This window comes from Castanea sativa, chromosome 2 (assembly GCF_040712315.1).
Source record: "Castanea sativa cultivar Marrone di Chiusa Pesio chromosome 2, ASM4071231v1".
Lineage (NCBI taxonomy): Eukaryota > Viridiplantae > Streptophyta > Magnoliopsida > Fagales > Fagaceae > Castanea > Castanea sativa.
Window position 1 is genome coordinate 26,493,997 of NC_134014.1, and position 14,666 is coordinate 26,508,662.

A 14,666-nucleotide genomic window follows, 5' to 3' on the forward strand; every position below is an offset into this window, starting at 1 on the left:
CATGTAAAGAAAGAGAATTCTGGAAGAAAACTAGAATCTTCTCACTGATTGAAAAGTTACAAAATGAAAAACTAAATATTATATACTCAACACAATTCATTTATATACACTAAAACAGGGGCTGAGCATCCCGCCCAAAATAACTACCTAACTAACTTAGGAAACCACCTATTAGCATGTGACCGCTGTAATGCACTACTGCTTCTTTTTGGCACGTGATGCTGCACGTGTTATGACTAATTGATTTTCTGTTGTTTGTCTCTCTGCAACAATCTTCTTCTTGCCGTTTAACTTGGTTTGTCATTTTGGCTCTGTTTTGGCTTCAACATCATCCCTCATGAGATTAAGCTAATTTTGACTATTACCTTATGTCCTAATGCAGTGGAAGATGTAGTAGTCTGGCCTTTTACTCCATTAGGTACATACACGGTGAAGTCGGGCTCCAAGTTCCTCACCTCTGATCAATCACTAAGCCAACCACCAGCATCTACCTCTCTCGGCAATGGTGTGAAATTGGTTTAGGGCCTGTCAGTACCAAACAAAGTCCGCAACTTTCTCTGGCGCTCTTGTCAAAATGCTCTCCCAGTCAAACAGAATTTATGTTGACAAAAAATTCTGACCGAAGATACATGCAAACATGCTTGCTCACTCCCAAGTGTAGGAGTCGTAGCAATATAATTCTCGGAGTACCGAGGTAGAACCACAAGGAGCAGAGTATATTCAAAGATAATATAATTAAAAAACAATTTGGGTGAAGAAGAAAAGTACTTTTGCTTGGTGACTATTAACAAGAATAATAATAAAAACTTATTTAAATCAATAATGTAAATACCAGGGCATCGAGGTGTTTCCCTATATCGATATGAGATTCTTTGTGATCTAAGAAAATATATATTTTATAATTAATTGTTCTTATACAATTAAAAACTTATGATTTGGTTGAACTGAGACAATGTAAGAATGCATGATAACCTTGATTAATAATGCAGTTAGAAAAGTTTTCAGAAAAAACCCATTCACTTTAAAACCTGATTTTTATTTGAAACTATTAAAAATTCATCTAAACAATAAGAAAAACACAATTGAACTTATTGAAAGCATGGAAGAACTAATACATCAAAAGAAATCTAATTGAACAATCAAATATGTCATTGATAAAATCCTAGAAAGAATCACATTGAATATTCATACCGTATAAAAGAAACATAACCCCTAGCCCTAGCGAAGAGTTTAGGCTGCCATTAGAGAAAGAAAAATACAAGGTTTTCTTTGCTAAAATTCATTCTACACAGTCTCCCTTCAAAACCCTAACGTAAAAGTGTCCAAAGATAATAAAACTTTCACTATTTTAATTTCCATCCAGGTTTACAGCAGTAAATTGTGAGTTCATTTCGGCCTTCAAAAATTGAGAATTTTGAAAAAATCAAAACTGGAAAGTTGTAGATATTTAAGTCACGGTTCCAAACCATGCAGCCTTGTGTCAATTAAATTTTTGAGGAGAGAGATATGACCAAAATACTGATCAGTGCTCAAATCAGATTTTTCATTTTCAGATTCTACCTCTTTGGTTTATTTCCTTATTTGAAGCTTCCAATCATGGTAGACGATCCAAGCACTCCAGCTACACCTCTAAGGCTAGCCCTAGATATTTTGGGGCCTAAGACGGGAACTAAAAATGGGACCTTTTTTATACCTATATATTAATTAAATTAATGTTTATTTAATATTTTGATATTATAATATATTTCATTTAAAATCTATTTTTCTTGCCTTTTGAGATGCAAAATTGACTAATTAAATTTTTGTATTCAAGTTCTTCTAACATCTCATTTTCAATCGATAATATAGCTAATCCATTTAATCTTTCTTAGGACATTGTCGATCTTAGATATGATTTTATTAATTTTAATTTTGAAAACTTCTTTCTACAAAAGCTACTATAATAGGTATTGGTAGTAAAATACTATAAGCAATGCATGTATTTGGAAATGAATCTAATCTTTTTATATAATTTAGTATGTCAATTGGAGTATAATATTTTATTTGTAAAATTTCTTTTAAAATGTTTAACTCTGAAAATAAATTTGAACCATCAATATCATAATAAACATCATGTTTGAGAAACTTTTCAAGTTTAAGACAGTATTTTTGTAAACTATCATTATCTAGTGACTTCAATTTTGTGATGTTAAATAGAAAACCAAAAATATCTTCATATATTTGAAATTGTTCAAATCTATTCTCACTTGAACTAATTGCTTTATCTACTATATATAAGAAATAATCAATTCTAAAAGATTCTTCAGCAGAGCGTGTTGTCTCATTATGAACATTTTCATCATATCCAGATGCATATTTTCTAGTAGACATTTCTAATCAAAAAATATATTAATAAAGACTAAAATTAAAAATAACTTTCAAGTGTAGAGCAAATGAGAAATAGAACCTGATTTATATAGAAAGTATTGTTGTAGTTTCACCGAACAATAACAAGTTTTTAGCAATCTCAACTTGCATAAATAAAGACTTATTTAATATATTACCACTAACTAATATATATATATATATATATATATATATATATATATATATATATAAACACAAGATTAAAATTTAAAAAAAAAAAAGCACAAGCATAACAAAAATTTAAGCACAACTATAACATTCGGCTTATTAATTTATAATACCCACCCACAAAAAAACACAAAACAAACCCTATCTATAACCCAAAAAAAAATGGCTAAATCAGAATCATTACAAATACAATACGGCAGAATCATTAAATAAAAAAGGGTTGAATCATTAAAACAAAAACAAAAACTTGAAGGCCCAAACCGGACCCCAAAATCAAAATATATATACTTAATAATTTATACCTGAAGAATGAAGATCAGAACTCAGAAGATGAAGTGAACGGCTCACTGCTGTACTGATAAGGGAGGCGGAGAGTAGAGCAGATTCAGAGAGGCGGCGAGGCGGCAACGGCGAGGTGGATTGAACTGACGAGGGAGGAGTCGAGGCGGAGGCGGTCCAATGCTTGAGCTGTTGCCTGTTGAGCTTGAGCAGATGGGAAGTGATTCAAGTGAAGTAGTGAGCAGTGGAGTGGAGAATCAGAGAGAATGAGAGACAGAGTACAGGGAGAGGCGGAGAGCAGAGAGAAACTGAGAAAGGTAAAATTTTTAGGATTTGAATTGTTTTATTTGTTTTGATTTGTGATTGTTTGATGGTTAATCTCTTAGACTGGACTTGTAGTTTATCCGGATGATTTTTGGTTTGTCCAGAGGATAACAATGTTTAACCAAAATTTGTAATTAATCTGATACTAATTTTTTTTTTTTTTTTGGTTTAAATCTGATACTAATTTTTTTTCCCTACTACCCCTTATTTTTTAAAATTTGGGGGGCTCCCTTCCACTTGGGGCCTTAGGTGATTGCCTAACTCGCCTAAGGGAAGGGTCGGCCTTGTACACTTCCTTAGACAGATAAGCATGGTACTTTAGCTCCACTTAATTCTAGTTTGGCATCCATTCTCTCACAAATTCCTGTAAACTTATCTTTTTCACATGATTTCTTGAAAGTAGAAAATTACACACAATGAATGACATATTATTCAAGAAATTATGTAAAGATAAATAATCAGGACTAAGGCAAATCATGGCTTAATTATACAAATTAAGCATAGTAATAAGGAGATAACGCCCACATACATATATAACAAGTATACATTTTAAGGCATTATCAAAACACTGTAAGGTGGAGACGGAATCAATCTATAACATGCACTATGGGGGTGTACACAGCTTTCACAAGTATGGGACTCAGTTCCTTCCTTCCCATTCTAATAGTCAAAAGCTTTTTCCTCTATTCGAGAGGTAATCACTTATATGCACGAAGAGCAGAAAAATTTGGAGTTGTTGGCATCGATAATGTGGACTATTTGGCACACTGAAACCAGATACGAACTTCTTCAAAGGAGTATCCACTTTCATAGGTGATCCCAACCGCCGCTCAAGCTCTTGCAGATTTCCAGTAAGCTATCTCAGCTACTCCGATGCAATTCTGAAGCTATAATAGTCTCGGGTCAGGTGGTCGCCTTCGCCTGAGGGTCTTATTAAGGTAAATTTCGACAGAGCAATATTTAAAGACATTGGTAAAGCTGGTTTGGAAGTGGTCATTAGAGATAGTCAGGGGCAAGCCATCGCTTCTCTCTCAGAGTAGGCTAGTCTTGCTTTCTCATTAGATATAGTCGAAGCTATGGTAGCTGCAAGAGCCATATCATTCACCCAAGAGCTCGGCTTCACCTCTTTCCTACTGGAAGAGGACTCTGCTAACGCGATTAAAGCTTTGCAATCTGATGAAGTATCCCTCTCGTCTTTTGGTAACATCCTCACTTCGGCAAAATCCATGATGGTGGTAGGCAATTGCATTTCCTTCTCCCATGTTTGCAAATTCGGTAATAGTGTTGCCCACAACCTAGCTAAACATGCTAGACATGTTAGAGTTTTTTGGTGTGGACGGAGGATGTTCCTCCACACCTGTCTCATGTACTCTTCGTTGATCATGGCTGATTTTTTTCCTAATGAAATTCATTGTCTTCCTTCCCCCCAAAAAAAAAAAAAACTTCAAGTAGGTCTAATTTGATTGGCATCAAAATTAGTTTTTGTATTGATAATTGATGTAGTCAAGTTCTTCTTATGACTCTTCTTAAAAATAAATAAATAAATAAACAAAACAAAAACAAAAACAAACAAACAAAAACAAAAACAAAAACAAGGTTTTCCTTATGACTTCTCAAATTCTAGGAATACATTCATTAATCTTTCATCCCAATTCCATACCAACTCTTGAGGTTTCACTTGGCAAGCTACATACTGCTAGAAGCCTAGCTGTCTATATCACAATTTCAAACAAGAAAAAAAAATGGCATGTGATTTCAAGTTTTCTCAAGTAAGATATTTGTGATTTACCTTTTAAAGGCCAATTTGTCAACAAATTACGAATTCTGTTCAGACTATTGAAAATGACCCATTTCATTAAAAGAATAGAGTATTAAAATAATTTTAATAGTTATATTAAAAATTATTTCATTAAAATTTTAAAGTTTCTAACTTGTTTAGTTAAAATAGAAAAGAACTGTCCCTTTATTTTATTTGTATTAGATTGTGATACTGGAATCGTATAGGGTAACCTAAACTTATCCGATATAATAAATGAAGGCATGATGGATGTATATATTTTTATATTTTCTGGTTATATAGAATAAGAAAAATACTCAAAAACTAAAATGATAGATAAGCTCACCATCAAAGCAAACCCAAAGGGATATAGATGTCACCACCCAAAGGAATTTAACTAAGAATACAGAACTGGATTGGCTCACCACTTGATAGGATACAAAATATCACCACCCAAAGAGATTCAGAAACTGAAAGTTGCCACCCAAAGCAATTCACCCGAGGGATAAGAGTTAATTTAGAAAGAAAAAAAAAAACCATCTTCTAAAAAACACAGTCTAGTTCTAAAAACACTATATTATATGATTTTATTCAATTTATCCAAATGGTTATATAATGCTTAGAATAACCCTCTAAGCATGGAAGAACGAAATTAGCAATTAAAAACATTACAATTTCAAGACCTTGATTTGTATGAACTATAAACAAAATGAATGACTTGTCTGCCTAGGAAAACTAAAACATAAAAGTTAAATATTCATTAAGAAAACCCCTTTTAATGTTATTTGACTTCTTGGACAAAATTACCTATTAATCTTCAAATTATCTTCTAAAATTGTGGGAAATTCATTCAAAATAATGCCCTTGTTTGTTGTCACTTTATTTTGGTGTCACTCCCCTTCTTGAGAAAACTCGTCCTCGAGTTTAAGTTTGGATCCTTGCCTCAATCAATTGGATGCCCAATCATTCCTTTTTCCATCCCTTTATTTTCAACAATACATGTGGAATCGATATGCTGCTTACCAATATTTTCTCACTCACAATAAACCTAGATGAAAAAAAAAATTTTGATTTGTGATTTGTTTTTCCATTCATCACATGTAACCAAGGTGAACAACAAATCAACATATTGATCCACCGATACTTGATTTCTATCTTTACACAATTGTTGAGGCCTTATCTTTGTAAGCATTGAACCCACTTGAATTAATTCAGAACATGGAACCTTAATCAATTGATGGAACAAGATCAATATCAAATTTATAATCATGAAATAAATACTTGTCTACTCCAAGAAAATTAACATGTGGATTTTTCTCTTCAAGAGATAATACCTTGATACCCATCTGTTCTATGGCTAGAGCAATGAATCTTACCTTTGAACAATTATCTTCATTAAAATCAACAGCCTTTTGTATTGGAACAAAAAAAGTATCATCATCATCATCAAGAGATAAGCCATTAAATCTTTCAATCAAGCTTTGATCATCATTTGGAACATGAGTTGTTGGTTCCTTGTCCTTTAAAACAAGCCTTCTCATCTTTTTGGGCAGTCATCGTTGGTTGGATATCAAAACTCTCAACACCACAATCACCATCTTGATATTCTTCATTCAAATCATCTTCTGGTTCTTCATCATAAGTTGTCTCTTGAACGTCCTTGTGGTACTCATCATAGATTGGTGAAGAAGACCAATCCATGGTAGTTTCTTCTCTAAAGCAACCTCAACCATCACTAAATACTTTTGTAACAAAAGAATCCAAAGGCCATGAACTTTCAACAGTAGATTCTACATCAGAAATTGAAGGATCAACTCCTTTGCAAGGAATCACAAGCTTTCTCCTACAAATCTGAATTGGAGAGGCTGGAATTCAACAATCAAGTTTATTCATCCTTTGATGAAGAGCTTCACAAAGTTGTCTCATCTCAACAAGCTCAGATTGTACACTTATTGGAGCTATCTTACGAAGAATAAGCAAATTCATCACTTTCTGAGAGATTAATGTTTGTTCAATAAATTGTGAATATCTCACTCTAGAAAACTCGAAATCACAATTCGATTCTTTTGTTAGAAACTAGAAAGATACATCTTTCCAAATGTATATGGCATGAAAATTTCAATACCAATTTACGATGAAGATGAACTACCAATTATGGAATAGAATGAGAATTTCAATAAACCCAACAGGAGAGAACTTGCTCTAATACCAATTGATACCAGAATTGTATGGGGCAACCCAAACTTATCCGATGATAAATGAGGGTAGGGTGGATGTACATATTTTTATATTTTTTGGTTATGGGAAATTAGAAAAACACTCAAAAAACTAAAATGATAGATAAGCTCACCACCAAAGCAAACCCAAAGGAATATAAATATCACCACACAAAGGAATTTAACTAGGGATACAGAACTAAATTGGCTCACCACTTAATGAGATGCATAATATCACCACCCAAAAAGATACAAAAACTGAAACTCGGCACCCAAAGGAATCCGCCCAAGGGATAAGTGTTAATTTAGAAGAACCCATCTTCTGAAAAGCACAAAGGCTAGTTTTGAAAACACTCCACAATTTGATTTTATTCAATTAAGCCAAATGGCTTATATAATGCTTAGAACAGTCTTCTAAGCACAGGAGAACAAAATTAGCAATTAAAAATATTACATTTTCAAGATCTTGACTCATAGGGACTATAAAATAAATAAATAACTTGTCTGCTTAGGAGAACTAAAACATAAAAGCTAAATATTTCCTAGGAAAGCCCCAATTAAATGTTATTTAAATTTTTGGACAAAATAACTTATTAATTTTCAAATTATCTTCTAAAATTGTAGGGAAATTCATTCAAAATAATGGCCTTATTTGCTGCCACTTTATTCCAATGTCAAATTGTGTATTTCTAAATTTAGGTAGAACTTCATTGGGTTAAAATAAAAACTTTTAAATTGTATGCTACTAGTAATTTGATTGATGTTATTATGCAATAAAACTTTCATATAATTTATTTGTTTATAATTATTATAACTTATGTGTTAACAAAATATCAAAACATGTTTATCGTTTTGAGTGATAGTTTTTAAATAGATTGAAATAGGTTATGTTGTGTCAACCCGATTAATAAACATGTATGTGTTAGAGTTGAAAGATTTTGACATGATTATTAAATGATTTGAGTTAGAGTTAACCTATATTGTTAATTATACTAAATTGATATGACATGAAAAATGAACAGCAAACACGAATTGCCAACCTAATTGCTTCAGCCTACCACTTACAAAATTTTACTTATTTCAACACATCATTGAAAGCCAAAACAACACCAGATAGGCTTTAAAAATTCGGTTGCTGAAGCAACTATATTGACCATCAAAAATGAAGTTGCACTTGAATACTTGAGCAACTCCTGTCACGAGTACATTTAGTCACAAATAGGTTCTCTGTGGTTGTGCATTATTTAAGATTGATGCATGGTATTTAGTTTAGCATTGTAGTAGGAACTAGAGTTTTAACATTTATAAAACATGAACAGTGAATTAAGGTTACAAATTTTAGTGGATTCTAGTTAGCTCAACTAGTAAAGTGTCTGATGGTTGTATAAGAGATCTGGGGTTCAATCTCCGCCTACACCAAAAACTGATTGGTGTCTTGGTTTGATGATAAAGAGCGCTCATCAGGAGCGGACGCCATAGGTTGAAATTCTCTCAAAAAAAAAAGTTACAAATTTTAGTTTTACCCTGCAAATTAGCTTAAGAAGTTTCAAAATTTATAAAACATGAACGGTGAATTAATGTTTTCGTTTATATTCTTTATAAAACAAAATTTTAAACATGAATAGTCAGATCGAGACCGCTATCCAATGTCCATCAGATGCTTTTTATCATGACATTAACAAACAAGTTAGAGCATCCACATTAGCTCATTCATTTTACACATTCATTTTTACATTAAAAACCTACTTTTTCTATTTTACACATCCATTTTTACAATACACCTACATCAGTTCATCTATCCTACCCTCTCTTTTAATTAAATAATCATTTTCCTTACTTTTTTATTATTTCACTCAACGACCGCATATAATTCGCGCGTGCTCTCTCTCTCCCCATTTCTCATTTCTTATTTCTCTCTCTCTCTCTCTCTCTCTCTCTCTCTCTTTACACCCATCTCTCCCTCTCCAATCCACATCTCAGATCCCTCTCCGATCCACATCTTAGATCAACCCTCCCTCTCCGATCCACCTCTCAGGTCAACTCTCCCTCTCTGATCCACGATCCGCTACTCCGATCAACGATCCGCGGCTCCGATCCACGATCCGCTGCTCTGATCAACGATCCGATCCACGATCCGCTGCTCCGATCAACGATCCGCTGCTCCGATCCACGATCCGCGACTCCGATCCACGATCCGCGACTCCGATCCACGATCCGCTGCTCCGATCCACGATCTGCTGCTCCGATCCACGATTTGCGGCTCCGATCCACGATCTGCGGCTCCGATCTACGATTCGCGGCTCCGATCAACGATCCGCAAGCTCCGATCACGATCTGCGGCTCTATGTTTGTGTATCTTTTTTTTTTTTTTTTTGAGCAAGTGTATCTCTGTGTGGGTGTGTTTGTGTGTGGGTGAGTTTGTGTTTGTGTGCATCTGAGGAAAAAGAAGAAGACGAGGAGTTGAGTTTTAACTAACTGGGTTTGTTGAGCACAAAAAGGAGAGAGAAAAAAAGGAGCAAACGGAAATGATAAAATAATGGTATAAACGAGTTACAGTAACCGTGTTAATATACACAGTTACTGTAGCTCGAGGATGAATTTACAAAATTTTAGACATTTTTAAACTCACTAATGTGGGTGTTTTTTTACTCAAAATGTGTAAAATTGGTAGTTATGTTTATTTTAGAAACTTTTATATCTACTGATGTGGATGCTCTTACACATCCATGTCACATAATTGCAAGAGTCAAGTTTATAATTCTAAAAAGACATGTGGAGACTTTACTTACATCATCAGCTTCCACAAGTTAACACGCCCCGCCCACCATAAAAAATTAAAGGTGTAAAAAATTTATACAGATAAAGTATACAGATAAAGATAAAGAAGATCTTTCTTTTTTTTTTTCCATCAACACGACTATATATTTGCCTCAAAATTCGAATAAATATTGCGATCTTTTTCTATTTATTTTTAAATAAGAAAGAAATAACTTTTTTTTTCCGTTAAACCCACACATCATTACCAATGCTACATGCAATAGTTGGTAACACGGAACAAGTCATAAACTTTTTTACAAATTATTAATATGGTGAACAATTATTAGTAAATAAAACAGTAATATTAGTAGCAGACCCATATAAAAACCAATAAGAAGTTGCTACATCAATAGTTAGTAAAAATGTAATAAAAAAGTTTTTGTATAGAATTCCTCTTAAATTATATATATATATATATATATATATATATATATATATATATATATATATATATATATATATATAGTTATTTGAGGTGGCACGAGCCACCAAGTTGGTTGAAGGGGATTTTTGAAGGAAAATTCTGGCCGTCAAATAATTATTTGACAACTGATAAATCTAGCCATATCCATTAGCAGGACCACAGCCACATACAAAGACCGCATAAGGAAAATAGGAGTCAGAAATCATATTTGCAATCTGTCAACATAAATGGAAGAAAGGATCATCAATAATATGGACACGGATTGGCTGGCTTCATTGCTTCTATGCACTGGACCCAAGCCTTATCCCAAGTTGTTTACAGTTACGTTGAGGTAGGTTGTATTTTTCTTAGACATTACAATCAATTATGGCTGGCCTATCAAATAAAAGACCACCTTTATAATTGGCCACAACTATTTTTGTCCTAGATGGAAGACGACAAATTTGGTGGCACTAAATGATCAAGCTCTTTGACCAAAAGAGTAAAGAGACTATCTTACATGCTCCATCAAAGCCCAGCTCATGCAATAGACATTATACAAGCCAACCCGCTAAAATTCCCTTTTACCAAAATTTGAGACCTCAAACTTGGCCATGTAAATCAAATTAATTGGAAGTCCAAATTGAATGTAGCTGAAGCAGATGTTGATGATCCATTAATGCAGGACAAGTTTAAAAGGAAAGGGAAAAACTTCCATGTAATTTCAAACAGCTAAATTATTAGGCTTATTATTACAATGGAGTAACTGTATGCTTCTGTTCAGTTAGCCAAAAACAAAAACTTGATGCTTCTTCTGTTCATGTTTAGGACGAACCGCCAGGCTTTGGAATTAGGTGAGGATTGATTTTGTACTGAATGGAATATCTCGACCCCACAAACATAAAAAAAAAGGGGAGATTCTAAAGAAAATCACCGCAAGAAAGAGAGCTTGTTAAAAAAAAAGTAATCATATATATAACCTCATGTACAATGTAATTGGTTCGCATAGGGGATGGAAAGAATTTCCTTGCCCAGAAATGTGATTATAGCTAAATGGTAACTTAGTTTCCTATTTCAACATTGACCATGTATAAGGTAGAAAATCATATATACAGGGAGAATAGAAGGAAAGAAAAACCTATTTATGGTATACTCGCTTATTACTACTTCATTTCATCCCTTCGCCTGCGCATTCGAGCTCCCCAAGACAAATCCCCTCTAGCATCCTTGCTCATGCTTCTTATCTTTAGCTCTGATAACTGAGCTTGCCAACGGTTCTTCCAATCGCCTTTTTCTTCCATTCCCTGCTCACGACCAAGAAAAAGTACACATATAAAAATACAACCACGACCACCAAGCCTTAGTCCCAACATTTTGGGGTTGGATCACAAAATCTACAACAAACTGGTTTAGGTCGTTCACATGTAAATACTTTCATAGAATAAAAATTAACAGTCACAAAGCCCCAGAAAACTAGTAAAAACACAAATCCTCCAAACACAAATTGGAGTGCAGAAAGAAAAAACTGATAACCCTCTAGAATAGAAGGAGCCCTTTCCTGGTACTATAAAAAAGAATTGACAGATCACAAATGAACAAGTAGTAGAATACACTTACAAGTTGTCATAATAAACATTAGGGCCAGACCAGCATGCTTCAAATATCCATTAAAATGCAAATGAACAAAAACAAAGTTCTTGGGACTGAATCAGGAAGAAACTTTCCATTTCCATTTCCATAAGCATGCATGCTTGCTTATTAGGAAATTATTATTATTCTTAAAAAATCCACCTTAAACTAAAGAAGATGAATTGAGTAAAAAAAATAAAAATTAAAAATCCATGGGTTCAAATTGCCAAGAGATCATTTCGCGCTCCATTGGAAACCAAGTTCAAAATTCTCCTCTCCCATTTGTAACTTATCTATCCGATTATCAGATAAAATAAGAAAAAACTAAACTTAAATCAACAAATTGTGTCAAAGATATAAGATGAAACGAGATTTCGAGAAGTCATAGATAGGCAAGGAAATTAAAAGAGATGAGAAGGCAGGGTTAGGTTATAGAATCAGAATCAGGGATTGAAAAAGAAGAGAAACCTGGTGGTGGTGGCGTCTTCGAGTAGCAGAGAGAGCAAAATGGAGACCGTTGGCCATGTGTGTATCGTAGAGAGCTCTCGTTGTAGGATCAGACAAGGTCTCGTACGCCTCCTGAACCCGGATAAACCGTTTGGTGTACTCTTCGACCCGACCCGGGGGAGAGACATCCGGGTGGTACTTTCGGGCGAGCTGCTTGTACGCCTGCTTGATGTCGAACAAGGATCCGGATTCGGGTATGCCAAGGAGTTCGTAGAAGCTCGGGCTGGCCGAGGAACCCTCTTCCGTCACTAACCCATCGTTCATGGAGGCTGAGGCTGAGGCTGAGGCTGAGGCTCTCAAAGACCACTTTATGAGTAGTGGTGGTGATGACTTTGTTGATATGGTTGTTCCGAGGTAGCAGAACCGAGTCTCGCTTCCGCTTCCAATTCCACCTCCTGCGATTTGTATTGGACTCAAACTCAAGCCGCTGCACCGCATCTCTTGCCTTTCTTTTTCCTCAATCTCCTTCCCTCTTTCTTTTTTTTTTTTCTTTTTTCTTCCGCTCTTTTTATGGTATATATAAATTGAGCAATTATCGCATCATTTTACACAATTTATGCTCTAAAATATATTTAGCTGATGTGGTAAGTTATCATTTTTCAATGATAGAATGGGAGATTGACTTCTTCTTTTTTTTTTTTTTTTAAATGGTAGGATCTTTTAGAGACCCACCGTGAAAAATAGTATAATTATTAGTGACTTATATTAAAAGATCTTACCGGGATAAAAATATAATTATACTTGACTTATATTAGTTGTAACTTTAAGTAATGTAGGGGTATTGGGCCCAATAGTATATGAAGGATGGCCCAACAAAGTATTTTGGGCTGGAAACCCAAAATCCGAAGACATCAAAATGGTCGTGGACTATTTACATATCCAAACACGTCCGAGGAGTAGATTTGTCCTCGGATTACAATGCCGAGGACATAGGAAGAGAAGTTTAGTATCCCTGGGTTATATTATAAAGAGTCCTACAATTATGGGGATGCACGGTATACGTGGAGGGCGGTAGAAAGAACGGTGGAATGTCTAAAAATAAAGCTGCTACCACCGCCCATACATTAAAGGCTCTGTAAATTGATACGCTGACTGTATAGATGGAAGGATGGGACCTGAACATCGAGCTTGGAACTTGGTCCCTAATCCCATCGGGCTTTAGGGAAGGATGGATGGGACAAGTATCCAAAAATGAGGATTGCAACCAGGAAAGTGGAAGGCGATGAAGGGAAGGAAAAGGATATAAATAGGAGGAAAGGCATACGAAGAAGAGGGGAGGACTTTCTGAGTAAAAGAGAGAGAGCCAATAGTAAATGATTATCAACACTTGTATCCAAACTTGTGAAATATTATTATAAACCATCCTCGGACACAATCCGAGGACGATTTCTCAGTCTTACTCTTTGCAAACGGTTCTTTGTTCTGTTCTATTGGGCCCAAAGCCCGTTCTTTTTGTGATTGTCTAAACCATCCTTGAAATCTAAATTACAAGCCCATCCTCTACAAATTCATTGTGAAGAAAGGCCTTTCAAGCCCATTTTTCTCCCAGTCGTAGTTTGGGAATTTGAATTGTGTCCTTACAAGTAATATTATATTATCTATTTTTTTTTTATTGGATGTGAATTTGATAAATCCACTATTACATTACATTATTTATATATATATATTATTATTTCTTGAAAAATTTAAAAATAATCAAAGATCAATATAGATAGGCCAAGAATGTATTGACTCCTTGTGATGAATTAATTGATTAATTAGCCAAGTTTATTAATTAATCAAATTAACATACAAATGCGTGGTAGCACAAATAAATCACCAATAAACTAAAGTGTAGCGGAAAGTAAATTGACACAGTGATTTGTTTACGAATAGAGAAAACTAACACGGCAAAAACCACACCGGGTGATTTTAAGGTCACCACCCTCGAGAATTCAGTATTATCACAACAAGCGGTTATAAGTAAAGGAATCTCAGTACCTCATACCAACCTACAGTTGAACCCTTACCCCAATACCCAATTGGACTTGTTCAGTAGTGATAATCTCTCATTTTCAATGCACGGCTTCCAATACATGACTAACCAATTGCGCGGATCCTAGTATGCGACTTCAATCACCAACTAGAGAAGAAGGTTGGC

At 34.5% G+C, this 14,666-nt stretch overlaps 1 protein-coding gene across 1 annotated transcript; it reads right to left on the reverse strand.

Moving 5' to 3' along the window:
- Positions 1–11,339: 11,339 nt before the first annotated feature.
- On the reverse strand, positions 11,340–13,033 carry LOC142623735 (chaperone protein dnaJ 20, chloroplastic-like). The gene is made up of 2 exons (XM_075797191.1): positions 12,488–13,033; positions 11,340–11,694 (listed from the first exon to the last, which is right to left on the reverse strand). Exons 1-2 carry the CDS (start codon positions 12,962–12,964, stop codon positions 11,554–11,556), a joined length of 618 nt encoding a protein of 205 aa, XP_075653306.1. The 5' UTR covers positions 12,965–13,033; the 3' UTR covers positions 11,340–11,553.
- Between the last annotated feature and the right edge of the window lie 1,633 nt (positions 13,034–14,666).